Here is a 26,265-nt window from a genome sequence, read left to right as displayed (position 1 = left end):
ACAAAAAAAGCCAAAACGCCGATGATAAAGATGCGTTAAAACCTGCAATCATCCGCTGAGCGCAAACATGTACGTGCAGCAAGGCTCTTCCCCTGTGGTGACCCTGCCTCGATTTGGTTGTATATCATCGTGCATTTTTAGCAGATGGCAACTCAATTTCGCGTGGTCCTGGTGCAAGTAAAGACGAAAAAGGGACCCCGAAAAGACCAGAGTGCAAACGGCAACGGCAACGGCAACGCCCGGCATGGTATGCTGCCCTGTTGGCTGAGTAAGAAGCGCGAAAAGGACCATAATTGGCAAGAGAAATGTGCAAAGGCGATCTGGAGATCTCGATACTTCCTCTCCTTCACTCAAACGTCATATGCAACTCCTTTTCGTGCCCAAACTCATCATCGTCAGCCCATGCGTTGCGCTCGAGATCAACGGGCGCCGGAATCGATGAAGTCGAGCCAGTCTTTAGCGGCGGTCGTTCCGGTACGTCTGCTGTCCACGTCGGCATTGAAGCGTTGGAAGGCAGTTCGAGGGGCGAGCTGCGCGGTGGTGTCGAGTAGCCCGTGTCAAACGTCATGGAGATGGCGCCTTCGCCATTGGCGCTGTACGGATGATGGTCGTCGTAATCGTCGTCAAAAGTGAAGCCTTTGCTGCCCGCGCCCATGAGCGCGCCGTCATCATTCTTTTCGTTGGAGACGTTGTTATTCTTGTTGTCGGGTTGCCTCAAGGGTGACTCTAGCGTCTCCAGTTTCATGGGCGGCATTGTGCTTTCGAGCTGGCGCACTTCGATTCCTTGGGATGTAATCTCCGCAGCTTCGGCTCTGATGGCATCGACATCGAATAGAACGTTGCCCTTGGCGTCTCCCCCATTCTCAGCCCCAGCCTTGAACTTGTCGTCGTACATTTCCCACTCCTTCTTCTCCGCTTGCTTTCGCTTGAACAGACTCCAGCCCTTCTTTTCGGGCTTCTTGTCCAGCTGTTTCCGAGCCTCTTCGATTTCGTTGATGAGTTCACGCTGGCGCGCTTCGTGATTTTCTGGGTCCGGGTCCTCGATTTCGGTGAACTCGTCACTCTCGACAGACCAGCCTACTTCGCGGAGCAGTCGGGGCATGGCAGCACGATAGGCCATGTGGCCATTGACCAACTCGGTGACGTTGAAATTTTCAATACCCGGAACATCGACGGGAGCAAGGCCAGCGACGCCCATGATGCCGCCGCTGGTGGCCCGGAAAAGATAGCCAAGGATCCAGTCATTGGTGGCGTAGCCATTGACAAAGCGTCCCGGGACCACAGCCCGCGCCTTTAGGTACTCGTCCTTTTTTGCCACATTGGGAGCTCCAAACATGTACACGTTTTGCACAAGCCCATGAGCGCCTCTTTTCGAGAGCTCCTGAAGGCAAGTAAAGATGACGCGGCAGCCCAATGAGAAGCCAACTAGCGTGATGGGCCTGACACCGAGGTTGCGATCGATGAGCGAGTCGGCCAGAATCAGCCCAGCCAGCTCTGCTCTCGCCAGCGACACGTTCCAGGGATTGTCGATCAGGTAGGAGAGCTTGGTGAGAACTATGGGAAGTTGGAGCGCACCCATCAGGGCGACCAGGATCGTGCTGCCGAGGACTTGTTGCAGACTTTGTGTGAGAGCCTACCAATCGTCAACAGAGTTGCTCGTAGTCTTCGGCATCAACTTACCTCGGTGGCCAAAATGCTAATGGTATCACCCATACTCTGCAGCATTTCCGGTTCCCACAACAGCGAGTAGATATCTCCCATGATGGGGTCTACCGTGCTGAACGGCAATCGAACGTCATCAACCTTGCCGTTCATCCACCCAGATATTGTGAGAATCAGATTGACCCTCTTGTTGTTGTGAAGCGGTCTGTACTCAAAAGTCTTGACCGCGCCTGTCCTCCTGCCAGAGGCACGCACAGCGATAGTGCCACCAGAGACAACGCCGCTAGTAGTGATGAGGGCAGCGCCTCCCGCACCAGCCAAGAAACTGCTCGTTCCCGCAACACCGATGGTGGAGAAGCCCGCTGCAAGACCAGCACCAATGACTGGAGCCAAAAGTCCCGCCGAGAGTCCAATGACTAGACCACCTCCGACGGTCGCCAGGCCCATCATCACAAGCCGCCTATTCCGCTGCAGCTTTTTGCGGTTGTCAATGTGCTCTTGCTCGTTCCAGTTTTCCTTGTCTGCCGCCTCTTGCATTTCAAGGGCGTCCGTCACTCGCTTTTCAAAACGGCAAATGTCTATCCATGGTACATCAAGGTGGACTCCCACTCGTTCGAGCAGTTGTCGTGACCGGGAATCATACACGGAGTCGGCAATAAGGACGAGGAACAGGTCGCACAAGATAGTCCAGCGTAGGTCGATATCGATACTTTTTGTTTCGGGGAGCTGTGATGGAGTCTGGACTTCGGGCAGGTCCTCATCTTCTGCCTTTTCATGGTAAGGAGGCGGGCTTTTCGGGAAGCTCTGGACCGAGTCTGGTCTTGGTGAGGAGACGGAGGCGCGGTCCTCGGCCGCCGGGTTTTTGACTCTTGCGTTTTGCATGAGCGCGGGCGTCAGGTCCTGAGGTTGCACGCCGTGCTCAGCCAATTGCTCAATCATGATTTGTTCGGAAGAGTCGATTTCCATGTGGCCATACAGACGGACCATCATCTTCTGGCTCCACATTTGCATGGCCTCGGTCGAAAAATCGAGCTGCTTTTTGGCGCCCTTTGTTCGCTCAAGAGACTCCAACTCCTTGACCATTTCTCGCATCGTGAGTCTAACTACTCCCACATAGGCAATGCGCTGTCCCTCGGTGAGTAGGTCCTTGGTGGCCTGCATCTGCGACAGGGGGTCGCGGGCCTCTTCGTCGTCGTCCTGGACGTTCGTTCCTGGATTCTTAAACAAGTACGCCGTATGGTCATCCATGCTCGTGGCCGATTCCGCATCGTCGTCCAGCTGCACTCTGGTGTATCCCTTGCCCGCCCCTCCAAGGGTCCCGTACTGCATGAGATCCTCGTCCATGTCCGGCGCCTCGCGCGCCACGAGTTTGTTGTCGTCGTTGTAAACGTCGTAAGGAGCGTACGCGGGCATTTCTTGCCACGCGGCTTCGTCGTCGTTCTTCTTCGCCTCATGTTCGTTTCCCGGAGCGAGCTTCATGTGGGACCACTCGGAGAAGTGGTTGGCGGGCCCTTCGCCTGCCAATGGTACTTCGGCCATGAAGTCACCGTGAGTAGAGTTGCGCTGGGGAGCACTCTTCTCCTTCTCGGGGGGTGAAGCAACGGGCTCCGTACGCGGCGCCTCCTTGTGTTCACTTGGATCATCTTTCAGCGGGGCCGGAGCCGCGGGATCGTTTGGCCCTTCCGCATGATTTGCCGGGCCCTCTGGTGGGGCACTGTTCGGCCGTGATTCTGTGGGTTTGCTCTGTTCGTTGGCGTCGTCGTGGACCGGCTTGGCTGGCTCGTCCTTTGCGCTGTCCTCGCTCGCGTGCGAATACGTTCGTCTCACGGGCCGCCGCTTCACGGGCAGGCCAAACTCGTCCAGTTCCACAGGCTCAGACTGCGGCGGAGCAGTTGTAGGCTTGGCGTCAGGTTGGCTGTGCGGTTGCGAGGGATCAGGAGGGGTCGAGCGCGAGGCATCCTCAGACATAGTGACGTGGAGGGGAAAGAGAGTAGCGGCGGCGGAGTACTAGAGGGTAGAATTGGTCGACGACGCCGTCTCGGACAGCAGCGGTACGGGGAGCAGCGGCATTGACCGGCGATGGGCGATGGGATAAGTGGTATGGTTGCAAGTGGAGCAAAGCGCAGCCTCAACGCCGAGAGGACGGCCGCTCAGTTATTGAGACATGGATTGCGTAGGGCGCGACGCTACCGGTACACCATAATCCTACCGCAACCACCGCAGCACCCGCGTCCGTGCGCCGCAAAGCTTAACTTTTGACAACGACTCCAACTCGTCACCAGCACCACTCCACTCTCTCTCGCGCCTACACCCTGCGCCAACACCGTCACTATGCGCGGCAAACGGGCGAAGCAGTATCGCAAGCTGATGCACCAGTATGGCCTCACGTTCGGCTTCCGCGAGCCGTACCAAGTCCTTGGTTCGTTGAATCAATGCATTCCTCGAAAGAAAAAAACAAAAGCTGACTCCTCGCGCACCTCCCACAGTCGACGCCGACATGGTCAAGGACACGCACCACTGCAAGATGGACCTCGCCGCCTACATTGAGCGCACCCTGCAGGGCAAGACCAAAATCATGATCACCCAGTGTTCGATGCGCCACCTGTACGCCGACAAGGACCAGCAAGTTATTGCCAAGGCGCAAGAGTTTGAGCGCCGCCGCTGCAACCACCACACCCTCGAGGAGCCGCTCTCCACGCTCGATTGCCTCTCGTCCGTCGTCGATCCCAGCGGCAACAAGACCAACAAGCACCGCTACGTCGTCGCCAGCCAGGAACAAAAGGTGCGCTCGCACATGCGCCAGATCCCCGGCGTGCCCCTCGTCTACATGAATCGCAGCGTCATGATTATGGAACCAATGGCCAACGCGACCGAGGGCGTTCGGGAGAAGGCTGAGCACGACAAATTCAAGGCCGGCATCAAGACGCGTCCAGCCGGAAACATGACCGCCACAACGAAGAGGAAGCGCGAAGAGGATGGTGAAAAGGGTAGCGATGGAAGCGCAGACGAGGACACGAAAACTACGGAGCCTGAGCCAAAGAAGAAGAGGAAAAAGGGTCCCAAGGGCCCCAATCCGCTGAGCGTGAAGAAGGCCAAGAAGCCGCAACAGTCTGCCGCATCAAAACCGAAAAAGGACGTCGAACAAAAGGCAGAAGGCGCATCTGAGGAGCCAGCGAAGCGGAAGAGGAGAAGAAAGCCTAAGACTGAGGATGGAACGTCTGGAGAACAAGGAGCACCACAGGAAGAATAGGGTTTCGCTTGATCAGGGCTTTCTATCTGTTCCACATCCCCTGGGGCCACCGACTTATACCACGATTTTTCCCTTTCAGCGTAGAGTCTTTGCATTGCACGGCGTTCCGGCAGGGTATCAGAGTCAGTTTGGGTCTAAAAAATGTGAGGGGTATAAAGGGATGGGGAAAAGTGCTACATAATCTAACAAATGGAGTGGTTTGCCGTGCAGGCACTCTTGAAGATGAATTTTCGCTACACCTTCTTTCCCTGCGCAATGAGATCCGAGACCTTGGGCGGCAGCACCAACGCGCTCCTGTCGTTGCGCTTCAAAAACTCGACGACCGAATGGGCCACTTGGTCCGGGAGATCTTCTTGCAAAAAATGGCCTGCCGCGGGAAAGACTTGCAGCTGAAACTTGCCTGTAGCGAAAATAAGAGTGTCAGCCCTATACAGATCGAGGGGGGCATGAAGAGCCCATGAGTCAAACGCACCTTGCATCTGCCCAATCATCAACTCCTTGTCCAAGCGATCCGTGCCGGCGAGCAACAGCAGCTTGGCGCCCCTGGCCGACAGAAACTTTGCGCTCATGCCGCCAAACCAGTCGCTCCAGTAGGCCTCGGTGCGGCTCAGATCCGTCTTCCACACCCACTTGGCGGCGTCGACCTGGGTCAGCAGGCTGGGGACACTGGCGCGGGCGCTCTCGGGATTGCGCAGGGTGCGGCTGCGGATGTGCCAGGCGACGGCGTCGTCGATGGAGGAGAAGACGGACGGCCGCGAGCGCAGGTACGCCTGCATGTGTTTGAGGGCCTCCATGGCCGAGCCCTCGACGACGTCGAGCACGGCGTAGCCCAGCACCTTGGGGTCGAGGGCGCCGCTCTTCGCCGCGTCGGTCACGACGGCGCCTCCCAGGCTGTGGCCGACGAGCAGCAACTCTGGCGACGGGGCGTCCTTCTTGTCCCAGCCCATGCGCGCCTGTACCAGCCCGATCATGGTCGTCAGGTCGCGCGACAGGCTCGCCAGCGCCATGCTGCTGTCGACGTTGCTCGCCGCGTCGTAGACGACCGACCCGTGCTCGCGTGCCTCGACGGCTAGGATGCCCACCTCGGGCATCAGGCGCCGCACCTCGAGCGCGAACAGCGCGAAGCTGAGGGCCGACGAGCCTGCCCCGTGGTGCAGCACCATCAGCGGCGTCTTGGCCGTCGCCGGCGGCGTCAGGTACACGTGGTATTTGGCGTGCTCGCCGTTTTCAAACGCATGCTCCAGCCAGAGTTCTTGGGCAAAGTACTTGGTCCATTCGATGTGCGGCGCCGCCTTTTGCGTTGTTGTTGGTACCACAGTGCCCGTTGATGAGACGGATGATGCTGACGACGAGTCGTCTTGTTCTTCTTCTGCCTTGGACTCGGCGCTCGCGGGCACTTTGGCCAGTTTGGATTTGCCAATGGTTCGCGCCAGGTCACTCATGATGGCCGTGTCTTTTTTGTCTTCCAAATGGGCATCGGATTGCTGGTTTCCAGGTTGCTTGTGTCCAGAGGAGGTCGAGTGGTGATAACTGGGGTTGAAGCGACCTAGCTCTGACAGGGATGCTCCGTGGGGTGCACCTATCGATAGCAACCAATGAACCCATCTACGCGCACGTCCCGGCCGCTGGTCTACGTCATTTGGACAAGCACTACATGTAAATTTACACGGCTTCGATATCTCAAGTTCAAGATCAGATCATGGCGAGGACCAGAATCAAATATCTAGTCATTAATCTCAATCTTTCCTGAATTTCCTCAGGGAAAATTGTTAGTTAACGAGGGGGTATCAAATCATCATTCAGTTCGTCCAAGCGCCCAAACCACACCACCCATTGTCCAGCACAGTGAAAAGACAGCAAAAGAACCCAAAAGCTTAGTCCTCTCCATCGTTATCGTCGTCATCATCAGAGTCATCACAATCAGCAGCAGCCCGTCCATCTCGTCTCCGAGGTGTCCCATCTCCCAACTGCCACACGCCTCTATGATCGCACTCGACAAGCCCTTCGCTGCAGAGCCAGTCTCTCAACTCGTCATCCTCTCTCCAGGCGCCGACGCCATATACCGAGCACTCGGGCTTCTTGTCCTTTTCAAAGTGGCGCCCGACGTGCTCCATCCGCTCGTCCCAACTGCCCGTCCCCTCAAAGATCTGGCTGCAAAAGAGGCAGGAGCTCTTGGGAGGAGGATCTCTCAGCTTGATGTAGCACCGGCGCAGATACTCGGCCATGTTTTCATCAGTGACGGGATGGTCACGAGAGGGTCCGCGCGGGACGGTGTGGCCAGCGGATGAGCTGGCAAAGTGCATCCGGCGCAGGTGTTGCGCGAAGAGATCTTTGCGGTTGAAGTCGTTGTAGGACGTGGTGATGCCATCGACCGTGTTGGGACAGAGCTCGCACCGCCAGAAGCCGAGTCGAATGTGCTGGGTGGAAACGTGCCGCTTCCACTCGTTCTTGGACGCAAAGGTTGCTTGGCAGGAATAGCCAGCCAGAGGACACGGGAATGGTCTTGCGGCGGAGCTGTCTTTGTTGAATCTGCTGCCCTTGGGCCTCTTCGACACTCGATTGCCCATGTCCATGGACTTGCGAGCGCTACTGAGCCGCCTGGGGAACTTGCTCGATTGAGAAGCACGACTGGGACGGCGCTTGGGTCCAGAAGCACTGGGTGTGTAGTCGGAATCGGGATCTCCCTCGGACTTCGACACCGGCTGTACGGACTCGGCCTCTCTCATGCGCACTTGCAAGTCTTCGTCATGCTCTGGTACCTGGGAGTAGTGGTGGTCGCCATTTTCCACTCTGCTGGGGTAGTAGGGTGCCTCCTGTTCGTAGGTAAATTCGTACTTGATGTCGGAGCTGTCATCGTAGTCCATTTGTTGCTCGGCGTCCTCCGAGGGCGAAGGGTACTGTTGGATCTCGCGGAGCGCGCAAGAGCCACTGACCGAGTCCTCTGGTTGGTACGTGGAAAAGGGTCTGCACTCGACATAGTCTTGCGATGCCATGCCGAGGGGACTGGAAGGATCAGAAGAACTAAAGGTCGCAACGCTGGGTTCGTCCGGAAGAGAGTGGTTGTAGCTGGTCGAGCTGGACGCCGACCAGCTCGAGCGGTGGTAGTCGGGTGATTTCTTGCCAACGGCTTGATGATAGTGCCATGGACCAACAGCGTCGTACTGCGAATCCAAATGGTAGCTCCGCGTTCCGTGCTCTCTTCGGCTTCCATCGAGCGGGAAGACATCCGCGCTAAACAGTGGCCGCTCAGGTCCGCTGAGGTAACGTTGCATGTTGGACAAGCTCTGACTTGATGCGCTGTCTAGTGCCAAATCGGGAGCGAGAAGAGTGATTGTCTTGGAGCTGAGGCGCACGCCGTTCCACTGAGTATCGTGACCGGGCCATGGGTAAGACTCGGCAAGATGGCCGTCTGGGCGCAGGCCCATGGCCGAGAAGTCGTCGAAATAGTGGAAAGCCATGTCAGTCGGAGAGGCAAAAAACGGTAGAGGATGATTCAAAGGCTGTTGAACATGGCCTGGAGGTGAAGTCGAAATGGTCTGCAGGATCGGGAAGGAGGAGGACTGGACGGGTATCTGTAGGCGCTTGGGAGTGGGGGCGGGCCTCAGCAAAGCGTATAGCAGTACTTATACAAAGTCGCAGGCACAAAGAAGAGTCGACGAAGGAGGCTAAGCAGGTGCACCTTGTAGGGCAGTGACAAGAGCGCAGCGCAGCTAAAAGTGGATTGGTGCTCCGCCTTGGAAGTTGTGTATCAAGCGCAGGCGGGACGTGTAGAGCGTCTTATGGAGGCAGTACAGAGGGCAGCATCTCAGAGCCGCATTCTTCTACCTATGCGCCGCTGCGCAATTGCACGAGCGCTGGCATGGGTGGCACCCAGGACCAGCCAGACCCCTGCATGCTGACCGGTCGGTGTGTACACGCCGGGTTTGGGGAGGGTCAGCCATGGTGGCATTCGACCGTCTGTCCCACGGGCAGCGCCTGGAGAGCGCCGATCATGATATGGGGCGTCGACGCCTCGAGAGAGCGGACAAAGAGGGAAGAAGGGGCCGGGTCGTGGTGCAGTGCAGTGGGTGGAGTGATGATTATTGCCGAGGTGGGTGGACGGGGGACGGATGACGGGCGCTACGTCTGGGAGGGCAAATGGTCCAAAGAGGTGTGAGGTCGGTGTTGGGGGCCGAGAGGGCTCTTTCGACCCCCTCAGACGCAAGGAAACGGACGGGAACGGAGCTGCTGCACGCACCCATGGATCGCAGGACGACAACCTGAGGGCAGAGAAAAACAATCAAGCAACTTGGTTCTGTTGGCATCCATCGGCCCATGGTTGCGGCAAGTGGCAGCAGAGACAGGACGAGGGCGTTGAGCGAGGCAGCAAACACTCGCCGTCTGCCCGGAGGCACCAGCTTCGCATGCACCCTCCTCCACAAGCAGCCGCTTGGCATCCCTCAGCTGCGCCCTCTCGCCCAACGCCCATTGGCTCCTCTATTTTATCCAGATACCACGGGCGACCCCGGGAGGCTCTGCTGGCTCGGCTGTGCTGATCAAGCGTGCAGGTGCAGCGCAGATGCAGATTCCGCCTCGCCCTGCTCTGCTCTGCTCTGCTCTGCTCTGCTCTGCTCCCCTCGGTTCTGTTCTGCCCCCGCGCGTGCATGAACCCTCCGCCCACCCCTCTCGTCGTCGTCCTCCTCCTCCATCTCTTCCCGGGACTCGGACGCCCTCGCCTGCCGCGGGAGCTACTGCGCCCCGCCGCTCTCTTCTTCAATAGCCCATCGTCATCCCCGCAGCTGGGCCAGCAGGCGCTCCTCGACACCCTCGAGGATCCAGTAGTGATCCACCACCTCGAGGTTTTCCGCCTCGCTCTGAAACAGCTTGTCTGGGTCCTGGTCTGGCCCCATCAAGCCCGTCGGGTTCATACCGGCCATCTGCTGCGTAACTTGATTCGCCGCTAAACGAACAGCCACCGGGGCCCCGGTCAGCAAGCATTCGCCCCGCCAGCACAGCACAGCACAGCCGTGACTTACCATTGTTGCTCCCCAGGATGAAATTGTAGACGGGCTGCAGCCCGAACAGCGTCAAAAAGTACCACGACAGGCTTGACACCCACTGCACGTCAAGGTCGCGGGTGCCTACGCCAGATTGCAACATGGATTTGAACTGCGGTGTCAGCGGGAACGGAAGCTTGACTGCGCGGTCCATGTTAGCAAGCAAATCGGCAACCTCCGTCGACACCCACACCCGCATGATGGGGGGAGGGGGAGGGTCAGCTCACGTATCACGAAGCCCGAAAAGAAGGCGTTGATCCAGCTCATAATCAGAGTCTGCGGGACCATCATGGCGACGTTGCCCTTCATCATGCCCATCATGCCCTCCATGGCAGCGGGGTCCGTCATTGGGTTCGGTCTTGGCTTGCCGCGGGACTCGGGGTCGGCCAAGAAGGAGCCGTCCTTGAAGGCGGAGACGAGGTACGACTTGCGGTTCTGGAACGACGACGGCGAGACGACGTTGGCGTTGCCGCGCAGGTTGACGCCGCGCATGAGGGAGCGGTGCTCGCGGAGCTTGGGCAGGGCCTGCTTCTTGGGCGTGCTCTGGAGCAGCACCATGGCGTAGTGGCGGAGGACGCCCGTCAAAATCTGATCAGGTCAGAGGCGCATATTCAGTCGAGACCGTTCGATGCTGTCGTTGTCCGTACCATGACCACCGTAATTGGCAGCAAGATCCACCAGCTGCATTGCCGTCAGTTCTCGGTCGGTCCTGGGGGGGAGCTGCGCGTTGGGCAAAGCAAAACCTACAACAAGGCCGGGTCCCTGTGGATCGTCTGGACCACGGGTTGAGCCATGATGTTAATCTGTCGACCGTAGATGCCGTGAAGTGGGTGTTGAGGTGGTAAGTGGTGCGGACCGACGACGTACGGTAGGTAGCAGCTGGCGCGGCCAAGAGTTTCGTTCGCCGCGCGACCAGGTTCCGTGAAGCTCGAGCGCTGGAGCTTCCCGGTCCCCCAAAGAACACCTGTTGATCCCCGTCCATTATTCACGACAACCTCACCACGTCGCACGCGTCGACCCCAATCTCTTCCCCTCAACCCGGCGCGCACTATTGGACCAATCTAGGAGCTCCGCGCGCAGCTCCACCGACCGCTACAATGTCGACCGCCGAGCAGAAAATCCAGGTGCATTCAGTTCCTGGTGCGTGCCTCGCCAGCTAGCTACGTACATAGCCAGCTCAGCTATCCGCAAAGCAACTGCAACAAACCCAGCTAACGAGAGGCTTTGCGGCGGGCCCAAACAGACTTGAGAAACACGTCGGACGATGCGTTGCCCAACTACCTCAACTCGCTCAAGTTTACGCCGGACAACAAGTACCTCGACGTGCGGCTGGCGCTGGGCTACACGGCCGTGACGGTAGCCGGGCTGCTGTTCTACTTTGACTGGAAGTTTGGCTGGGACGCGACGAAAGCGTGGACGGGCCCCGCCGTCGCCGCCTACTTTGTGCTCAATGGCGCCTTCATGTACTGGATGTACATGGTCGAAAAGGGCCTGGTCTACGCGGGCGAGAGGGACGGGCAGAAGGTGCGGCGACGCCCCTCTCTCAGCACCCACACAAACCGGACGTCGACAATGGCGTGCTGACTTTCTTGTTGCTACAGATCCGCATCTCCACCCGCGTCGAAAAGCACATCCCCATCTACCACCTCACCATCCGCTACACGACATCGCGCAAGCCCGCCGCGGCGCGCGCCGAGCTGTGGCAGCAAATCGAGCTGTCGGCCCCCTTCACGCGCTGGTTCACGGCCGACGGCTTCTTCGTGACCAAGCCGTTCCAGCAGTTCCTCGCCTCCGAGATACCCATTGTCGGCGAGGCCGACCCGGCAAACGTCGTCGAGGAGATCGGCCGCGGCAGTGCTGCTGAGACCAAGACGACCAATCCGGCGAATGTTGCCCAGGTGTTGGGCCAGATTCGTGCGCAGGCTGCTTCGTCGGGGGCGAGTGCGGCCGGTGGGAAGGCGAGGAAGAGGGGTTGATTTGGGGGATTAATGGGATGAGTGAGGTTTTCAATGGCTTGTGAGACCGAGGACGCATGGGGAAATAGGTTGGTGGTGTCGGAAAAGTCATTGGGTCGAAGAAACCAAAACGCCGCGTCGTATCGAGAAAACAAGATCTGCACAGCAGACACATAAAAGAATAAGAATAAATGTCTCTGAGCTATCAATGCCATGCAAAGTGATGCCCATGTCCAAGTAATACCAATCAAGCTACTGTAGAGTCATTTCGTCCTTCTTTTTCAACAGACCGAAGCAGGAGAGGAGAGGGACGGAGAAGAAACAGAAGTAGCTAGAGAATGCAATGGACAAGCTATGTAATGTAGCCGATTCGATACGCCTGCAAACGTCCATACGCCATGCATGCCGTTCATGCTGCCAGAAGTGCCAAACCAAAGGTCATTACAAAACCTGGAAATGGGCCAACATCACACCTACTCGTACCTCCTCCCAATCCTTTCACATTTTACTCCAACAGAGTCCAATGATCTCGCCGCCGTCGACTGAACACCACCACGACCATCCGGCTACTCGTCATCGTCTAACCCCATCATTCCCAGCACCTCCAGCTCCGTCCGGACAATGCGCTCGAACTCGTCGCGCGCAATGCCCGCGCTGCGCGCCAGCCGGTACAGGCTCTTCAGATCGGTGCTGATGTGCTGCTTGATGGCGACCTCGGCGGCCGCCTGGCCCGCCGCCGCCGCCTCCATGCGCGCCACGCTGCTGCTGCTGGCGGCCGACGCGGGCGAGCCCGACCCGCCGCCGGGCGACGTCGACGAGATGGGCTGCGGGTGGTTCAGCTCGCTGTGCGTCAGCGTCTCGAAGGGCGATGTCTGCGAGAGAGGCTCCTGCGGCTGCGATCCATGCGTGGCCGCCTCCGCCTCCGCGCCCGCTCCGTTCGTGTGCGGAGGCAGCGATGAGTCGTAGCCTCGCGGGCCGATGTTGGCGGCCGCGGGCTCGAACTGCACGCCCGCACCGCTGGCGCTGAATGTGTCGCCGTGCAGCGTCGACTCGAAGCCGTGGCCTGCGGGCGTTTCTTCCTCTGGGTCGTGCGCGTCGAGGGCGGGCTGCACTTCGGCGGCGTAGCGCGCAAAGTACTCGAGCTCCTCGGTCGACGGGGCGAGGTTGGAGTGTGAGGTCTGTTGTTGTTGGAGGTGCGTAGGGCGCTGGACTTGGGGTGCCGGCGACTCCTTGGCCGGCGTGCGGTTGGGCGTGCGGTCGTACATGTTCCAGTAGTCGTCGTCGTCGTCGTCGTCGTCGTCGTCTTCGTCTTGGGCTGTGGTTTGTGCATGGTGGTTGATGCTGCTGCTAGGTGCGGCTGGGACGTCTGCGCTGCGCAGGGCGTCTGCAATGTATGCTGCCTTGGAGGCTTCGCGTGCCTCGTCCATGCTGGGGAACCACTCTTCGGGCTTGTGGTCGTGGTCTTGAGTTGTGCGCAGCTCGGTCAAGCGCCATCCTGGGCCACCACCAGTGGCGTCGGCCACGCACCAGAGGAAGACGGGCAGCAGTTGCAGGTCCGGCAGCTCGATGCGGGCTTCCAGCGTCTCCTCATCCCTCCTCCTGTACCGGATCTGGTTCACATGTCCCAGCTCGATTTCGCCAGAGGCGGGGTGTGGCTCGAGTTCGATGTTGGCGATGATGGAGGTAAGGTTGCCGGCCTTTTCGCGGTCCCAGCACAGCAGTGGGAGCCATGATTCGTTTTGAGAGGAGCCCGAGAGAAGTTGGACTCGTTGGCGTAGGATGGGCGAGAGTAGGGGCAGCAGAGCGGGAGGTGGGCGCGGGGATGCAAAGGCGAGCGGCAAGCAAGCGAGCAGCGGAGGAAGCAACGCGTGGGGGTCGGGCGGCGGAATGAATTGCACCATTTTTTGTTACAATTTTTTGCCTCTTCTTTTTCAATGGTAGGGAAGGGTGCAAAGGATTGAGGTTTTGGAGGAGAGGACAAGGAGATTGTCGAGGCGTGCAATTTGTCGAGGGCGGAGGTTCTCGACGGAGCTACTTGTAGTGCGGTGGGTGGGTGGGTTTTGATGTCCGTCACATGCAGAAAGGACCAAATGGAAGCCAAAGCCAAAGCCAGAGATCAGCTAGAAGCGCAACGTGGAGAAGAAGCAGCGTCCAGGCGAGCGGGGAGGAATGGGGGGATGGGGGGTGGAGCGGTGAAGTACGGAATAAAGGCCATGTAGGTCTTCTCGCATTGTTTACATCGGGTTAGGTCTTCGAGGGTCAAGGGAGACCCCTCCACCTGCTCTCCCTTCGTCCGCCGCGCTAGACCGGCCTGGGGAGGCCCTACCTTACGCCTCCAGTGATGCGCGCGTCGTCGTCACTCGATGGATGGATCCATTGATAGCGCGTGGTCCGCCTCCAGGCTTTTTTCAACGACACGCCTCGCTTTTCCCCGGTGGTGTTGCAGCGCCCACGGCCGAACGAAGGCGCGCTGCGAGATTCTTCACCACGGCAAGGTACCACGGTGCAGTGGGGTCTACATAGGGATGCAGCCGCTCGCTCAGCTCAGCTGCAACGTGGTGGAACCCTTGGGGCCATGCCCGATAAGGAACGGCGCGACGGACGGAATCGACGACGGGACAGCAGACCACCCATCTCCTTGTACATACCCACAGCTCCCACGATGGAGTGAGGCTCTGCGGTGGTCGCTCTAGGCAAACACCAACACCGAGCCACACTGCTGCCTCCATGTCCGCCTCGACTTCAGCCTGCTCACTCTTGTGCCACCACCGTCCACGTCCTGAGCCACCGGAAATCATGCCTGATGCCGCCATGCAAAGACCAATCGCTCCTCTCGCCAGCGCGAAGCGCCCAAGGCCATCAAAGTCGTCGTCCCTCCGCTCTCTCCCTCCGTCGTCTCTTCATATCCATGTCCCTTCGCTTCGCTCGACTCTCGCCGTACTGTTATTGGCATCTCCTCCGCCGCCGAGTCCCGTCACCTGCGCGCTCCACCACCCTTCGTTGCGCCACCCAATCGACTGCTGCGACCGTCATCCTCCAGCGCTTACGCGCTTGATTCCCTTCCCGAGTCTTTCTGCGTCCGAATGATCGTCGCCCCCCGCGGCAGCAGCCCAAAGATCCGGCACCATCATGGACGGTTATTTCGCCGCCAACTTCTCCAGAGACGGCTCCACCTGTCTCCCAGATTCCTCCGTCAGCCGCTCAACTTCGACGAGCAGACATGCGACAAAGTCTCCGCCAGTCTTGAACATGTCGCCCGGTCACGACCCCAATGCTTCAGCTTCCTTTTGCGCGACCGCCACCATGTATTCGCCAGACCTCTCCTCGTTGCAGGGCGACATGACTCCCGGATGGTCTTCTGATCCCCAATTCAATGCCAGTACCCAGGCTACTCCAAACCTCGACCACGACCTGCTTCTGGATGGTTTGCTGCCACTGGACGACGCCGACTACCCAGTTGGCCTCCAGAATCCTCCAGCTGTGCCTCATGGCCCCTTCGTGTCCAAAGCCGACTCGACTTTCGCGAATGGCAATCTCCACCCTCCTTTTTTTCGACAAACTCACCACGGAAATCAACTAATGTCACCGTGCACCACCAACCACTCGAGCCCCAGGTCAAGCATCGAGTTTGTAACGTCGGCCAGTGGGCCCCAATCATCGCGTGTCCCTCCAAGATCTTTCCCGCAATTTGCCCAAGGCGATTACGCTTGGGGCCTGCCTGCACCGCAGCAACAGCACACTCCAGCAGGGACAGACAGCCCTGCACCAGGCTCAATCGATCTCTTTGATGAGCACCAACCTTCCATAATCAGTCCCGAGATTCACGTTCAGAGCTGCAGTCGAGCCAACTCCCCCTCGGGCTCCGAGATCAACCGCTACTTGGGAAAGAAGAGCAATGGAGGCAGGACCTTGGGTTCCCATCTGTCCCCATACGACGCCGAAGCGACCTCTGATGAAGATTCGCAACGCGGCATGGACGTGTCGCACTCTCAATCGCATGCGCAACGTGATGAAGACGGTTCATGGAGACGCGATTCCACGTCCGGTCTCGCTGGGATCGGCCCAGAGGAGCGGAGCAATGTCAACGACGCCCTCATCCCATCCATCAATGAAATGGAAAAATTGCGCATTGCCGACGACAAAAAGGAGGAGGTCCACAAATGGCTCACCGATACAGACAGGACTGACTCCAGTCACGTCGATCGCGCACCAGGTGAAGCCGATGCCCTACCACCAGACGAATCTGGTGTCGACACACGCCGTGTTGACGAACCTTCTCGCTTGTTACAATCGAAGCCTACCGAGCCGCCAGAATCCCCTGCAGCAAATGTGGAAATCAAGGATGCAAAGGAGGACGAGTCGTACTTTCCCCGAATCCCGCGAAAGGACACTTACGACATGCTTCCGCAGCGGATACAGCCGTGGAATGACCTCCCACGGCAGCCAACCTGGGACAACAAATACCAACCGGAATCGTCAAGCGCCGCGATGCAGAGGTTCCAGGCCAGGGCCAGGGACATCGAGACGGCCTCTGTCACGGCGACCATAAGTTCATTTCGCACACGTCGCAGGAGCGAGTCTGAGCTTGCTAGCATTTGGTCGAGTGGCGGCATATCAAAACAAATCACACCTTCCAATCGTCCACGGAAAAGCAGCATCTTGGACACGTTCAAGAGAACTCCCAGCCTCTTGAAGAAGAAGAGCCCTCCCTCAACCACGGGTCCCAAACACAGTTTGTCGCTGGACACCAAAGTCAACGGACCTGTCAAGCGCAGCGGCAGCTGGAGCCGTCCCAAGTCCCCAAAAGTCGAGGGAAGACCTACCAATCACTCCAGAGGCAGCGGATCTCACGGGGATAACCTGTTCCCTTCCTTCAGGAACATCAAAGGGGCGATAACCCGAAGCAGGAGTCCAAGTCAAGCTCAACCAAGTCTGTCTGAGCTCATTACTGGTATCGGCGGCCCGCCCATGATCCCTTTGCGTCCTGAAAGCCCACATGATGGCGACTCGGATGGTAGCGACGAGGAAACCCATGCCCCACCGCAAGTTGAATGGCCTGCGGTCCCGACATTGGACGGATTCGCCAAGAACGCCATTGAGGCTAGCAGGGGCCGGAATCAAGACTCGACAACATTCCAGATTGAAGACTTCATCGTCAAGCGTGCCGCCGAACTTCATTACAGACGATACAAACAGCTTTTGGAGCAGAAAGCCCAGCATTTGAGACGAGTCAAGCGTGGAGCCTGTTCCAGAACATTCTGTCCTGCCCTTGGGGGCAAACCCAAAGTTCTTCCCTTGCGAGTAGGCAAGGATGGCAAGACAACGTCCGGCGGCTTTCGAATACGTTCTCCTTTCGATGAAGAGGAAGAAGACCTCGACGAAGGCGGGACCGTACAAGTCTCCGAACTAAAAAAGGGAGAGCCCATTCCTCCAATGAGACGACTACCAGCACAATTCGAATGTCCGTTCTGTTTCGAAGTTAGGGAATTTTTGAGACCGTCAGACTGGACGCAGCATGTACGAGACGACGTCCAACCCTATTTCTGCACTTTTCAGGATTGCGATTGCGGCAAGACGTGGGGCAGGAAAGCCGACTGGAAGCGGCATGAAATGGAGAAGCACCGGCAACTGGAAATGTTCAAATGCAACTGGCGCGACTGTGGAAAAGAAGTCGCCCGCAAGTCCAACTTCTTGCAACATCTCCTCCGCGAGCACAAAGTGCCAGGGCCTGATAACGAACCAAAAACCAAAAGTTTCAAGGACACGGTTGCCCACGTACGTGCAGGACATCGTCTGCAATACCTGCTCGATTGGGAAAAGGGCATTGAGGACTTCTCCGGCCCAGGCAACCAGTCAGACAAAGTTTGGTTGATTGTCAATCTTTGCCGCCATGAAAAGTCGTCGGAACCAGAAGACGAACCGTGTCGCTTTTGCGGCGTTCGGTCTACCAGCTGGAAGTCCGTGTTTTCCCACCTGGCAAGGCATATGGAGGTGATGAGCATGCCCATCACTCAGTTGGTTGAAAGTCACGACGTTGACGCGGACACAATCCTCGGTCCTGTCGAGATCAATCCAGTTCAACGACGCCGAGCCAAGTCTGCTGTCACTCCACCTGTGGGTGACATGGCTGGCCATGGATTCAATCTGGCAGTCAATGCGCCGTCGAGGGATTGGCAACTTGGCTACTCCTCCGACCTGACAAACACTCTGGGTACATCGCCGTCAAACAACATGACATACCCGCCCCCGCAAATTGCCAGCCCACGATCACAGCCGCTCCAGGTCTCACAGCAGCATCTGTCGACTTACGCAGTCGATAATGGTACCGGCTTTGCAAATCAGTCCTGCCTCAGCCCCTACGGTCACAAACCACGCACATTTGCAAACAATGAATTCTATGCGCAAGAGCAACTGCATGACGGATATCCTCAAGCAGCTCCAGCGTTGGTCACTGACATTGTGCCGTCAGGGCAAGTGTACCAGTCCCCAGTGGAAGCTCCATCTTTTGGAGCAGACCTACCTACGAATCTCTATGCGGATAATGGGACGTTCACGGCCGCCTCGATGCCGTATGGACAAGGTGACACGATGCAGTTTGTAGAGGATGACTTCGAACTGTTTGCTACGTCGTACACGAGGCAGCAGCAGCAGCAGCAGCAGGGATTTTACCCAGGACTGTAACGAACACGCAAGGGGAAATCGCGTTTGGGGAAGCTCTGCAGACTCCAACCTTTGTACATAGTATGGTCTGCTTTGGCTAAGCCCCTATTTGGATCAATTTCCTTCCATTCACGCTTTCGGGGACGGATGGAATGCACATGAGTGACAGAACCCAGTATCCCAAACAGTAGAGCCATGGGTGTAAGCGGCGTTTTCCGCTCTCGAGTTTTGGCCCCAGAAATCTAGGGTCGTGATGCAATTGACCGAGAGCAAGACGTTCCCAAGCTCTGACTGGAGGCAGGGTTGCAGCAAGGCTCGCTCAAGGCGCAGCCGCATCCATCAGCAGGGCAAGCAGGCTGGCAGGCAGGCAGGCAGCAAGTGGCTGTGAGTCGACGGGTCTTCGTTCGTCTGTGCCTCAATCTCACAGTGTCGGGCGCGCTACTGCGGCTCTTGTGCAATCAAAACACAGAGAGGCTGTCGTCTGCCCGTCCGGCGGTGAACAAGGCGCAAGACTACTAATGTGTCATGATGGTCCCTCCTACCTGCCTGTCTGTTGTTCTGTTGTTCTGTTTGTCCAACCGCTCTGGCGGGAACGCCTTTGTTCTGCGTTGCGTTGCGTTGGCCTTGCGTTGCCGTCCTTGACCATCTGTTTTTGGTCCCTGCGCTTGGTCCCCAGCCTTATGCCTGGATATTACTTCTCTGCATCGCCTCCGCGTCGTCGTCGTCGTCTTGATTTCAAGACATGTCCCAGGCGACCTTTCCCGCCTTTGCTGCATATGGCGCTGCGTCGGTAACATATATAACCCCTCTTTGGGCTGCAGACTCTTTATTGATAGATAGCTTGTAGTCATATTGCCCCGTCTGGACTGAACCAGACCACCACGCCTTTCGCCACTTACCAACAATACCGCCACAGCTTGATCCATACCATCGTTCACCTGCCACCAGGTCCGCAAACCCGATCCCGCAGCATGGCTTCCTTAGCCGGACAGTCTCAAGACTCGAGCCAGCGATCCGTTTTGAGGTTCATGGCGTTCCATTTCACCAGGAGCGAGACTCTTTGTTAAATCATGCGTTCCCACCTCAACACCGACCATTCCCTCTGAGCAGCGACAACGACCAAATCTTCGCAGACCCCATCGCGCGCTTCTATCGCGACGCCGACGGCCCATGGAGCAGCGTGCAAGCAACGACGAGCGAATGGGCAGGCCTAGCGCCGCTACTCGCTCCCGATGTGCCAGTTCCAGAGCCAGCTCCCCAGTTCCGCGCCACCAGCGACGTCTCTGCCGTCTCTGAGACGTCGCCTTTGGATCGATCTGCAGCAATGGCACTGTCTGATGGGAGCGGCCGGGGTGGCGGGGTGGCTAGGGGGGTTCGTTCTGTCCAAGGGGACGGGATTGGAGCGGCATCTTGCCGTGAGTGCGACGGAGCGGCGCCAGGGGAGGACGAGAACGCAATGGCGTTGCCAATGACGATGACGATGGGGACGAAGACCAGGACGAAGCGGTTTCACTGCCGCACTTGTCATTGCAACTTCAAGTGTGCGTCGGATCTCAAGTGCGTATCCATCTTACTTACTTACATCCCCATCCAGTTCTCTATCCTCGTAAAACCCGACTCCCCCCTTTTCTGTCGCTGGCATTTCCTACTCCATCGCTTAAAGGCAAGATGAACTAAGCAGGAGGTGACGTACGCAGAAAAGACCGCCGCAAGCACTGCAAGCCCTTCACGTGCAGCGTCCCGGGCTGCGCGCGCGGCAAGAACCTCGGCTTCACGACTGTCAACGACTTGAACCGGCACAAGAAGAGCGTGCATCCGGAAGAGATGATGGCGATACACAACACTTCCACCTTCTCCACCATCACCACCTCCTCCTCCAACTCAAACTCCAAAAACGCCGCTGCTACAGCGTCGACGAGGAGGCCAGCAGCACCGTCCATGACACCCTCGTTCCGCTGCGTCGGGCCCGGCTGCACGCGCAGCGGCAAGATATGGCCGCGCCGCGACAATTTTAAACAGCACGTGCGGCGCGTGCATGGGGTGGGCGAGCGCGATGCCGCGGATATCGTCAGACGGTTCGTTGTGCGCTTTCTTTTCCTCTCTCGCAGTCTTTTCGCATCAGGGCCTCGAACGGCTTGGCTGGCGCTGCTGGTTTCATGAGTGGGAGGATGCTGGGTTGGGTTGCGTTCGGCGGTGCTGATTTGGATGTAGGTCGCTGTACTATCCCGACGGCTCAGCGCCTGCGGATGAGGCTTTGCCGTCGCAGATGGCCGGGGAGATCGAGTCCATCACCATGACGCAGAAGAGTGGCGGGAGGGCGAAGAGGAAGAGGTGTCGGACCACGGCGCAGCAGAGGCAAGACGAAGGCGTTGCGTATGAGCTTCCGTCTCTTTCACTGCCGCTGCGACAAGACGCCTACGCCTACGCCTACGCCTCTGGCCCTGGCGATGGCATCTCGACACCAGCGAAGCAGTGTGCCAATGGCGCAGACTCCCTTCCTGGCCTTCGAGCAGTTGAAGACGGTGACGGCTGCGATGTCACAGACGAACGCTTCGCTTTGCTGCCTCTGCCCGTCACAGCTGACGGACAAGACGGCGAAGACGGCAGCAGAGCTGGCATGGACTTGGACCAGTCTTTTCAGTACCGTTCCTCACGCCTGACGCAGAGCCCGACGCGTTGAGGGGGCTTCTGGCCAGAGTCTACGTGCGCGTGCTGGACCGCAATTAACCACGAACCTGGGCGCCAGCGAGCACTGCAAAGACTACAGGAGGCCTTTTGCGCAAAGATGCAGGTTTAAGGACGCTGCTGATTTGCGTGGTATTCCCCTCTCTCTCTCTCTCTCTCCCTCTCTCTCTCCCTCTCTCTCTCCCCCTCTCTCTCCCCCTCTCTCTCCTAGATCTATGTTGGATATGTGAGTCCCACTGGCCTCTGCAGTGAAAACACCAGATGTCATCTGAGGCTTAGCTGCCACAAGCAGCGTCGTGGAGTGTGGGGGGGATTTTGGAAGGAATAACACTGTAGGGAGGCTCGTTGGTTCTGTGCACGAGTGAGGAGTAGCCAGGGAGTCAAAGAGGACGGGCAGAGAAAATGGCGGGCAGCGGTCGCAAGCTATCTGAAGGCGCCCGCACCGTTCGGAGAGGGACAGGGGGGTGAAAAGGGGTTCTGCTCTTGGTTGTGTTGTAGCACGCAGCAAAAATGCCCGCTTCCCATCTCCTTCAGAAGAGTCGCTGAAACTTCTTCCCATTCTCGTTTTTTTGCCCTGTGGACATTCGTCTTTGCTGTGACCGCTGGCCTGCCAGCAATGTCTCACGGTAAGCGGACAATGTCTGACCCAGAATGCCGAGGGAAAATTGCAGTGCGCTTGAGAGATGCCTGTGCTGGCGTCAGACGGCTATGTCTAATTTCTGTGCGTGCGAACGGTGCGGCGTTAGATTCAACCTGTCCCCTTTAGCAGTCTCGACACGCCCACGATGAACCAAATCGTCGATCAGACGTCAGCTAGATTCTCCGCCAGTTGCGGTGATGTTTGGCCACGAAAACAATCATCGTGCAAGCAGTGAGGTGAAACTCTCTTCGGAAAAGATCCCAACAAGCTCCACGGAGTTTTACGACCGCACTATGCGGAAGGAAATTCAGTCATCGAAAGACAGTCACCCTTTTAGTGAGCAGGCAATAGAAGTGCATCTGTGTGATGCAGCGATGTGTGAAGCCATCATTATAGTGGGAATATAGAGAAGTTGCCGGTGTGCTTTGCGGGATCTCAAAGCCCGCAGCGATGACGTTTCAGAGTGACCAGAAGATCGATTTAGCAACGAATCGAGTAGCCTATCACACCGTAAGCCTGGAGGATCTTTCCGCAAACAAGACAAACGCGGAATAGAAAGCAAAGCCACAACGACAGCTAAAAATCCGAGTACTGCGCAGTGTCAGTCGCGGTACCTGCAGCAACAACGCTTACTTGCATGGCAATAGCGAACCGTTGCTGATTGGTCGGCCTGTGCTTGCGTGCTGTCTTGAATGGACCAATTGGATCACTGTGTCACAGGCGAGAGCTTTGATAAGGACGTTGCGCCCCCGGCCCCGGGCGTCCGCACCCAAGCTTGTCTCTCTCTTCTTACCTACACTTCGACGATTACGCCCCACCAGTCACTCCAGGCCTTAAATATGTTGGTTTAGGAGCTCACCATGCTCTCCAGAATAAACTATTAATGATAATGCAGCTTAGTGAACCAAATTTCAACAACGAAGCCCCACTGGCGCAATGGTAGCGCGCGAGACTTCTAAGTCGTTCAAAATCCCGAAATCTCGAGGCTGCGGGTTCGAGTCCCGCGTGGGGTATTCTTTTTGGCCTTGTGAGGCTTTCTATAGTATTTTTAACTATGTCATTGCATGTGGGATTGAATTTGGGTTGTTTTGCCAGTGTTCTGAGGCGTGGGAGCTTTGCGCTGCAAAATGGGCGAGAACGGGGCGCTAAACCGTTGCAGGGGCGCTAGTGGACGACGTCACTGCCTTCCGAAGTTTGACCGGTGCGAAATGGCGTAACGCACGCGAGGCTGCATCGGCTGCAGACGCCGGATCCAACAAGCGACACTTTGATTTTTTTGCTCGACGCTGCATTATCAGCGCCTGGCGACTTGAAATGTGGACGATTGAGGCTCCATAAACCCACTCGTGTCATTGGCGACGGACTGCGGCTTTGAAGATTCTCGTTTGCTTTTCCCGGTCGCTACCAAGCCACGCTTCTTGCACCCACCACCAACACCTACCGACACCTCCTCCATCCGCTTGGCAACACTTTCGAAAGGCCAGCATGTCACTCAAACCGCGTGAGACATCTGCTCCAACCTTCCAGACCTAAGTGAGCGACGTGGGCGACAGCAAGACAAGGCGTGTTCTGGTGCCAACACTGCCGCAATAAGGCATCAACAACGCCAACACCTCGTATTCCGGCAGGCGTCTACAAGCAAACTTTCGCAGTCATGCGCTTCGGGCTTCGGTAGCATCGCCCAGACTTGTCCCGAACTTTGCGGGCGGCGGTCGCTCGCTTCGGACAGCTTGACTGCGTCAAGCATCAAAAACAACCTTAAACATTTGACAGTGCCAAGGGTCACTGCGCCAAACTAGGCTATAGATCTAGTGAGCTTAAATACGACGGTAAATACGACGTTTGCAGGTTAGGTACATTGCCTTATCTTTAGCCGTCCTACTCTTTGAGGCGGTCATGCGTGTAGCCTTACTTGCTGCGTGATGCTGGAGGAGGGCAATTTGGGCATGTGTGTGGTTTGAAAGACGTGAAATATTTTGGCGTCGTAAACACTTAATTCTCCTCTCAAAGAAAGACACGCTGATGCAGTTCTTTTCGCAGATAAGACCCGAAACCGAGCGAAGCAGGACGTGATGACTTATCCCCTTCAACGATGGACCGAAGCCGCCACTTTACCAGCTCGCGACGGTAAAGACCTTGAAAAATACTTGTCTGGGTCATTCATCACTGCAAAGTGGCCTATTTTGGTCTCCCGTCTCGTGCGGGTCGCGGCGTGTCATGATCTGCCAGCCATGCAACTTTCTCCGCCGACAGTCACCAAGGCGATGGCGATTGGCTTCTTTTGCTGCGGCATCGCGACCGTTGCACCATGCTTCTCGTATCGCCAAGCTTGTGAGAGCCTTTGGTGTCATATGAGCATCGTCCGTGCCATGGCTACGCCTGCGATTTCTGCAAGCTTCCAGCGGCAAAGCTGCCTTCGAGACGCTACGACTGGTAATGTTTCCCACCTGGCTATGCTGAGTAACAGAAACACAACAAGCAACAAAACACTCGCGCCGTCTATTCCCTCTTCAGACCTCAATTGGGACGACTCAAGAGCCTTTACCAAGCCTCGACCTATTATGCTCAACGCTCTTTAGCTTTATGCTTCTACGCTTTTGGTTTATCGATGACGTGAAATGTTCGACTTGCCAGACTTAAGGTTGGAGAGTCTCTCAGCTTCGACAAACTCCTTTTTGCTCCACCTTGACTTTGCTGTTGCACAACCCGCTCGCAGCAAAAGCAAACACCGCCTGCAGGAGGTCACGAAGCAAGCCATCAAGATATCCCTGCTCGCAATTCAACCGCAGCGTTCAAGGGCGGCCGAGGCAATGTGCAAGTGGAGGCAGAATGAGGCGCCGGACTGCCTGCTGCGCATCATTTGAAAACCTGGTCGACACGAACAGATTCCCAAAAGTCGGTCAGGTAAACCAACAAATCGACAAATCAGAGAATCTCGAGACCGTGAAAATCACCGGTTAGCAACGACTACGACCGGATTGTGGGCCAGTGTCGGCGTTAGCCACCCAGATCCTCGCACTTCCCAGTCCCTCTTCAAACAACGGCTCTAGACGGCGACTAGCACGTTCCTGATGGTCGGATGGCTGCGGCAATCGGAAGACTGCGGCTGCACGATTGTCTATCGGAGCCTGCAGGCATCGGCTATAATGGTCGAAAGGGGGGAGAGTGGGCAAGTTGAGCGGCAGTCAGGTCAGGCAGCTAGTTGGTTGCACCCAGGACCCTTGCAGCACGGCCTCAGGGCGCAACTCTGTTTGCGCAGGGCACGATTCGAACGTCAATTTCGGCAATTGGCATGAGTCGCATCAGGTATATTGGGGGGGTGCGGGCGCGGCAGAAGCAGCGTAGAACGTCTCTAGAACGGGAGATGGGAGCGCGCTCAGACCAGCCTTTGGCACTCGACGGGGACAGTATCAACGTCGAAATGATGGAGAAAGCCACGAGCCACCACATGTCGGTGTTTGTGCCTCCATTAGCGAGGTCTTCTAGAAGGTGGACGGACAACTGGCACAAGAGCCGGGGTTCAGCGTTGGAGAAGCGGGAGAGTCCCTTGGCGGCCTAGGGAGGCTCTGCCAAAGCACTCGCAGATGAGTCGTTTGGTGGCCGCGCGGAGCCAAATGGGCACAACCCTGGCCGTGTTTGGCGCGTTCCCGCCTGGACATGCGAACCCTTCCTGGCTGCCGCCCTGGGGCCAACTGACATCACGCCGCTAAGGTGGCAGCCTTAATCTAATCGGACATTAAGTGCGCAGACACATGGACCAACAGCTAACAGCGTTCATCCGTTCTCGCGGGGACTTGGCGCGACCTTCGACGATGCTTCCTTCATGTAATCGGAATGGGTGCATCCCTTTAACCTAGCTTTATACGTGCATGTCAGCACGGCTTCCGCTAACGTCTCGGACGCTGGCTCTACTTCCCCTTCTGCGGGGTTGTTGTTCTCATTCCGGCCACTGAGAGCCGCCAGAAGCAGCGCACTTCTTGGGAGCACCCGTCCAGCAACGGCCTTTGTTCATACCTCCGACCATTTTTAGCTCCCCACGCCCGCCGACCAGCCAATGAGCATGCCGATGGTCGGGGTGCTGCCAGTTGCTCAGAGACGAAGTCTGAATTGACTTCAAAGCTCCAAGACGCTCAGCGTCGCTCTCCCATCATCCTTCCCTCGACCGCATGGACCACCGTCTATGTGCTGTTGGCTTCAACCATGTTTTGCGTTGTACTTAGTCTACTTTCTTTTTTTGAATTTCGGCACCTCTATTGGCAGTGAGGCTTGGTTGTTGCTCAGCTTGTGCTGACCCTCCGCGCTTCCCGAGGCTTGCCTGTGCGAAGCCTCTCAGATTGACTTTTGATTGAGAGTCTCTGGGAAGCTGGGTCGGCTTGT

At 57.3% G+C, this 26,265-nt stretch overlaps 9 protein-coding genes and 1 non-coding gene across 10 annotated transcripts; 5 read left to right on the top strand and 5 right to left on the bottom strand.

The window, feature by feature from the left end:
* Nucleotides 1–199: 199 nt before the first annotated feature.
* Nucleotides 200–3,822, bottom strand: J3D65DRAFT_252743 (uncharacterized protein). The gene is made up of 2 exons (XM_066794815.1): nucleotides 1,681–3,822; nucleotides 200–1,633 (listed from the first exon to the last, which is right to left on the bottom strand). The coding sequence occupies exons 1-2, from the start codon at nucleotides 3,628–3,630 to the stop codon at nucleotides 347–349; spliced, it is 3,237 nt and encodes a 1,078-aa protein (XP_066657691.1). The 5' UTR covers nucleotides 3,631–3,822; the 3' UTR covers nucleotides 200–346.
* Nucleotides 3,823–3,871: 49 nt separating this feature from the next.
* J3D65DRAFT_616420 (Fcf1-domain-containing protein) lies at nucleotides 3,872–5,117 on the top strand. Its single transcript, XM_066799444.1, has 2 exons — nucleotides 3,872–4,081; nucleotides 4,149–5,117. The coding sequence occupies exons 1-2, from the start codon at nucleotides 3,994–3,996 to the stop codon at nucleotides 4,910–4,912; spliced, it is 852 nt and encodes a 283-aa protein (XP_066657690.1). The 5' UTR covers nucleotides 3,872–3,993; the 3' UTR covers nucleotides 4,913–5,117.
* On the bottom strand, nucleotides 4,775–6,513 carry J3D65DRAFT_616418 (Alpha/Beta hydrolase protein). Its single transcript, XM_066799443.1, has 2 exons — nucleotides 5,385–6,513; nucleotides 4,775–5,312 (listed from the first exon to the last, which is right to left on the bottom strand). Exons 1-2 carry the CDS (start codon nucleotides 6,352–6,354, stop codon nucleotides 5,146–5,148), a joined length of 1,137 nt encoding a protein of 378 aa, XP_066657689.1. The 5' UTR covers nucleotides 6,355–6,513; the 3' UTR covers nucleotides 4,775–5,145.
* Nucleotides 6,514–6,545: 32 nt separating this feature from the next.
* Nucleotides 6,546–8,644, bottom strand: J3D65DRAFT_616416 (uncharacterized protein). The gene has a single exon (XM_066799442.1). The coding sequence runs from the start codon at nucleotides 8,368–8,370 to the stop codon at nucleotides 6,787–6,789; it is 1,584 nt and encodes a 527-aa protein (XP_066657688.1). The 5' UTR covers nucleotides 8,371–8,644; the 3' UTR covers nucleotides 6,546–6,786.
* Nucleotides 8,645–9,562: 918 nt separating this feature from the next.
* J3D65DRAFT_252246 (integral membrane protein DUF106-domain-containing protein) lies at nucleotides 9,563–11,173 on the bottom strand. The gene is made up of 5 exons (XM_066794813.1): nucleotides 10,696–11,173; nucleotides 10,596–10,629; nucleotides 10,176–10,536; nucleotides 9,928–10,089; nucleotides 9,563–9,851 (listed from the first exon to the last, which is right to left on the bottom strand). The coding sequence occupies exons 1-5, from the start codon at nucleotides 10,740–10,742 to the stop codon at nucleotides 9,679–9,681; spliced, it is 777 nt and encodes a 258-aa protein (XP_066657687.1). The 5' UTR covers nucleotides 10,743–11,173; the 3' UTR covers nucleotides 9,563–9,678.
* J3D65DRAFT_616408 (microsomal signal peptidase 25 kDa subunit-domain-containing protein) lies at nucleotides 10,731–12,105 on the top strand. The gene is made up of 3 exons (XM_066799441.1): nucleotides 10,731–11,088; nucleotides 11,192–11,472; nucleotides 11,550–12,105. The coding sequence occupies exons 1-3, from the start codon at nucleotides 11,046–11,048 to the stop codon at nucleotides 11,922–11,924; spliced, it is 699 nt and encodes a 232-aa protein (XP_066657686.1). The 5' UTR covers nucleotides 10,731–11,045; the 3' UTR covers nucleotides 11,925–12,105.
* A 92-nt stretch (nucleotides 12,106–12,197) lies between these two features.
* On the bottom strand, nucleotides 12,198–14,035 carry J3D65DRAFT_252732 (uncharacterized protein). The gene has a single exon (XM_066794814.1). The coding sequence runs from the start codon at nucleotides 13,802–13,804 to the stop codon at nucleotides 12,470–12,472; it is 1,335 nt and encodes a 444-aa protein (XP_066657685.1). The 5' UTR covers nucleotides 13,805–14,035; the 3' UTR covers nucleotides 12,198–12,469.
* Nucleotides 14,036–15,482: 1,447 nt separating this feature from the next.
* Nucleotides 15,483–18,584, top strand: J3D65DRAFT_549721 (uncharacterized protein; the record flags this gene model as incomplete). Its single annotated transcript, XM_066796968.1, has 1 exon — nucleotides 15,483–18,584. The coding sequence occupies one exon, from the start codon at nucleotides 15,483–15,485 to the stop codon at nucleotides 18,582–18,584; it is 3,102 nt and encodes a 1,033-aa protein (XP_066657684.1).
* Nucleotides 18,585–18,945: 361 nt separating this feature from the next.
* J3D65DRAFT_252147 (uncharacterized protein) lies at nucleotides 18,946–21,284 on the top strand. The gene is made up of 4 exons (XM_066794812.1): nucleotides 18,946–19,353; nucleotides 19,411–20,120; nucleotides 20,261–20,638; nucleotides 20,775–21,284. Exons 1-4 carry the CDS (start codon nucleotides 19,306–19,308, stop codon nucleotides 21,241–21,243), a joined length of 1,605 nt encoding a protein of 534 aa, XP_066657683.1. The 5' UTR covers nucleotides 18,946–19,305; the 3' UTR covers nucleotides 21,244–21,284.
* Nucleotides 21,285–22,810: 1,526 nt separating this feature from the next.
* On the top strand, nucleotides 22,811–22,901 carry J3D65DRAFT_t42. The gene has a single exon. It is a non-coding gene; the product is annotated as a tRNA-Arg (tRNA).
* Nucleotides 22,902–26,265: the final 3,364 nt, after the last annotated feature.

Source organism: Phyllosticta citribraziliensis (assembly GCF_038025025.1).
Source record: "Phyllosticta citribraziliensis strain CPC 17464 chromosome Unknown J3D65scaffold_3, whole genome shotgun sequence".
Classification (NCBI taxonomy): Eukaryota; Fungi; Ascomycota; class Dothideomycetes; order Botryosphaeriales; family Phyllostictaceae; genus Phyllosticta; species Phyllosticta citribraziliensis.
Note: the sequence above shows the minus strand (reverse complement) of the source record. Positions and strands in the feature narration are given on the sequence as shown.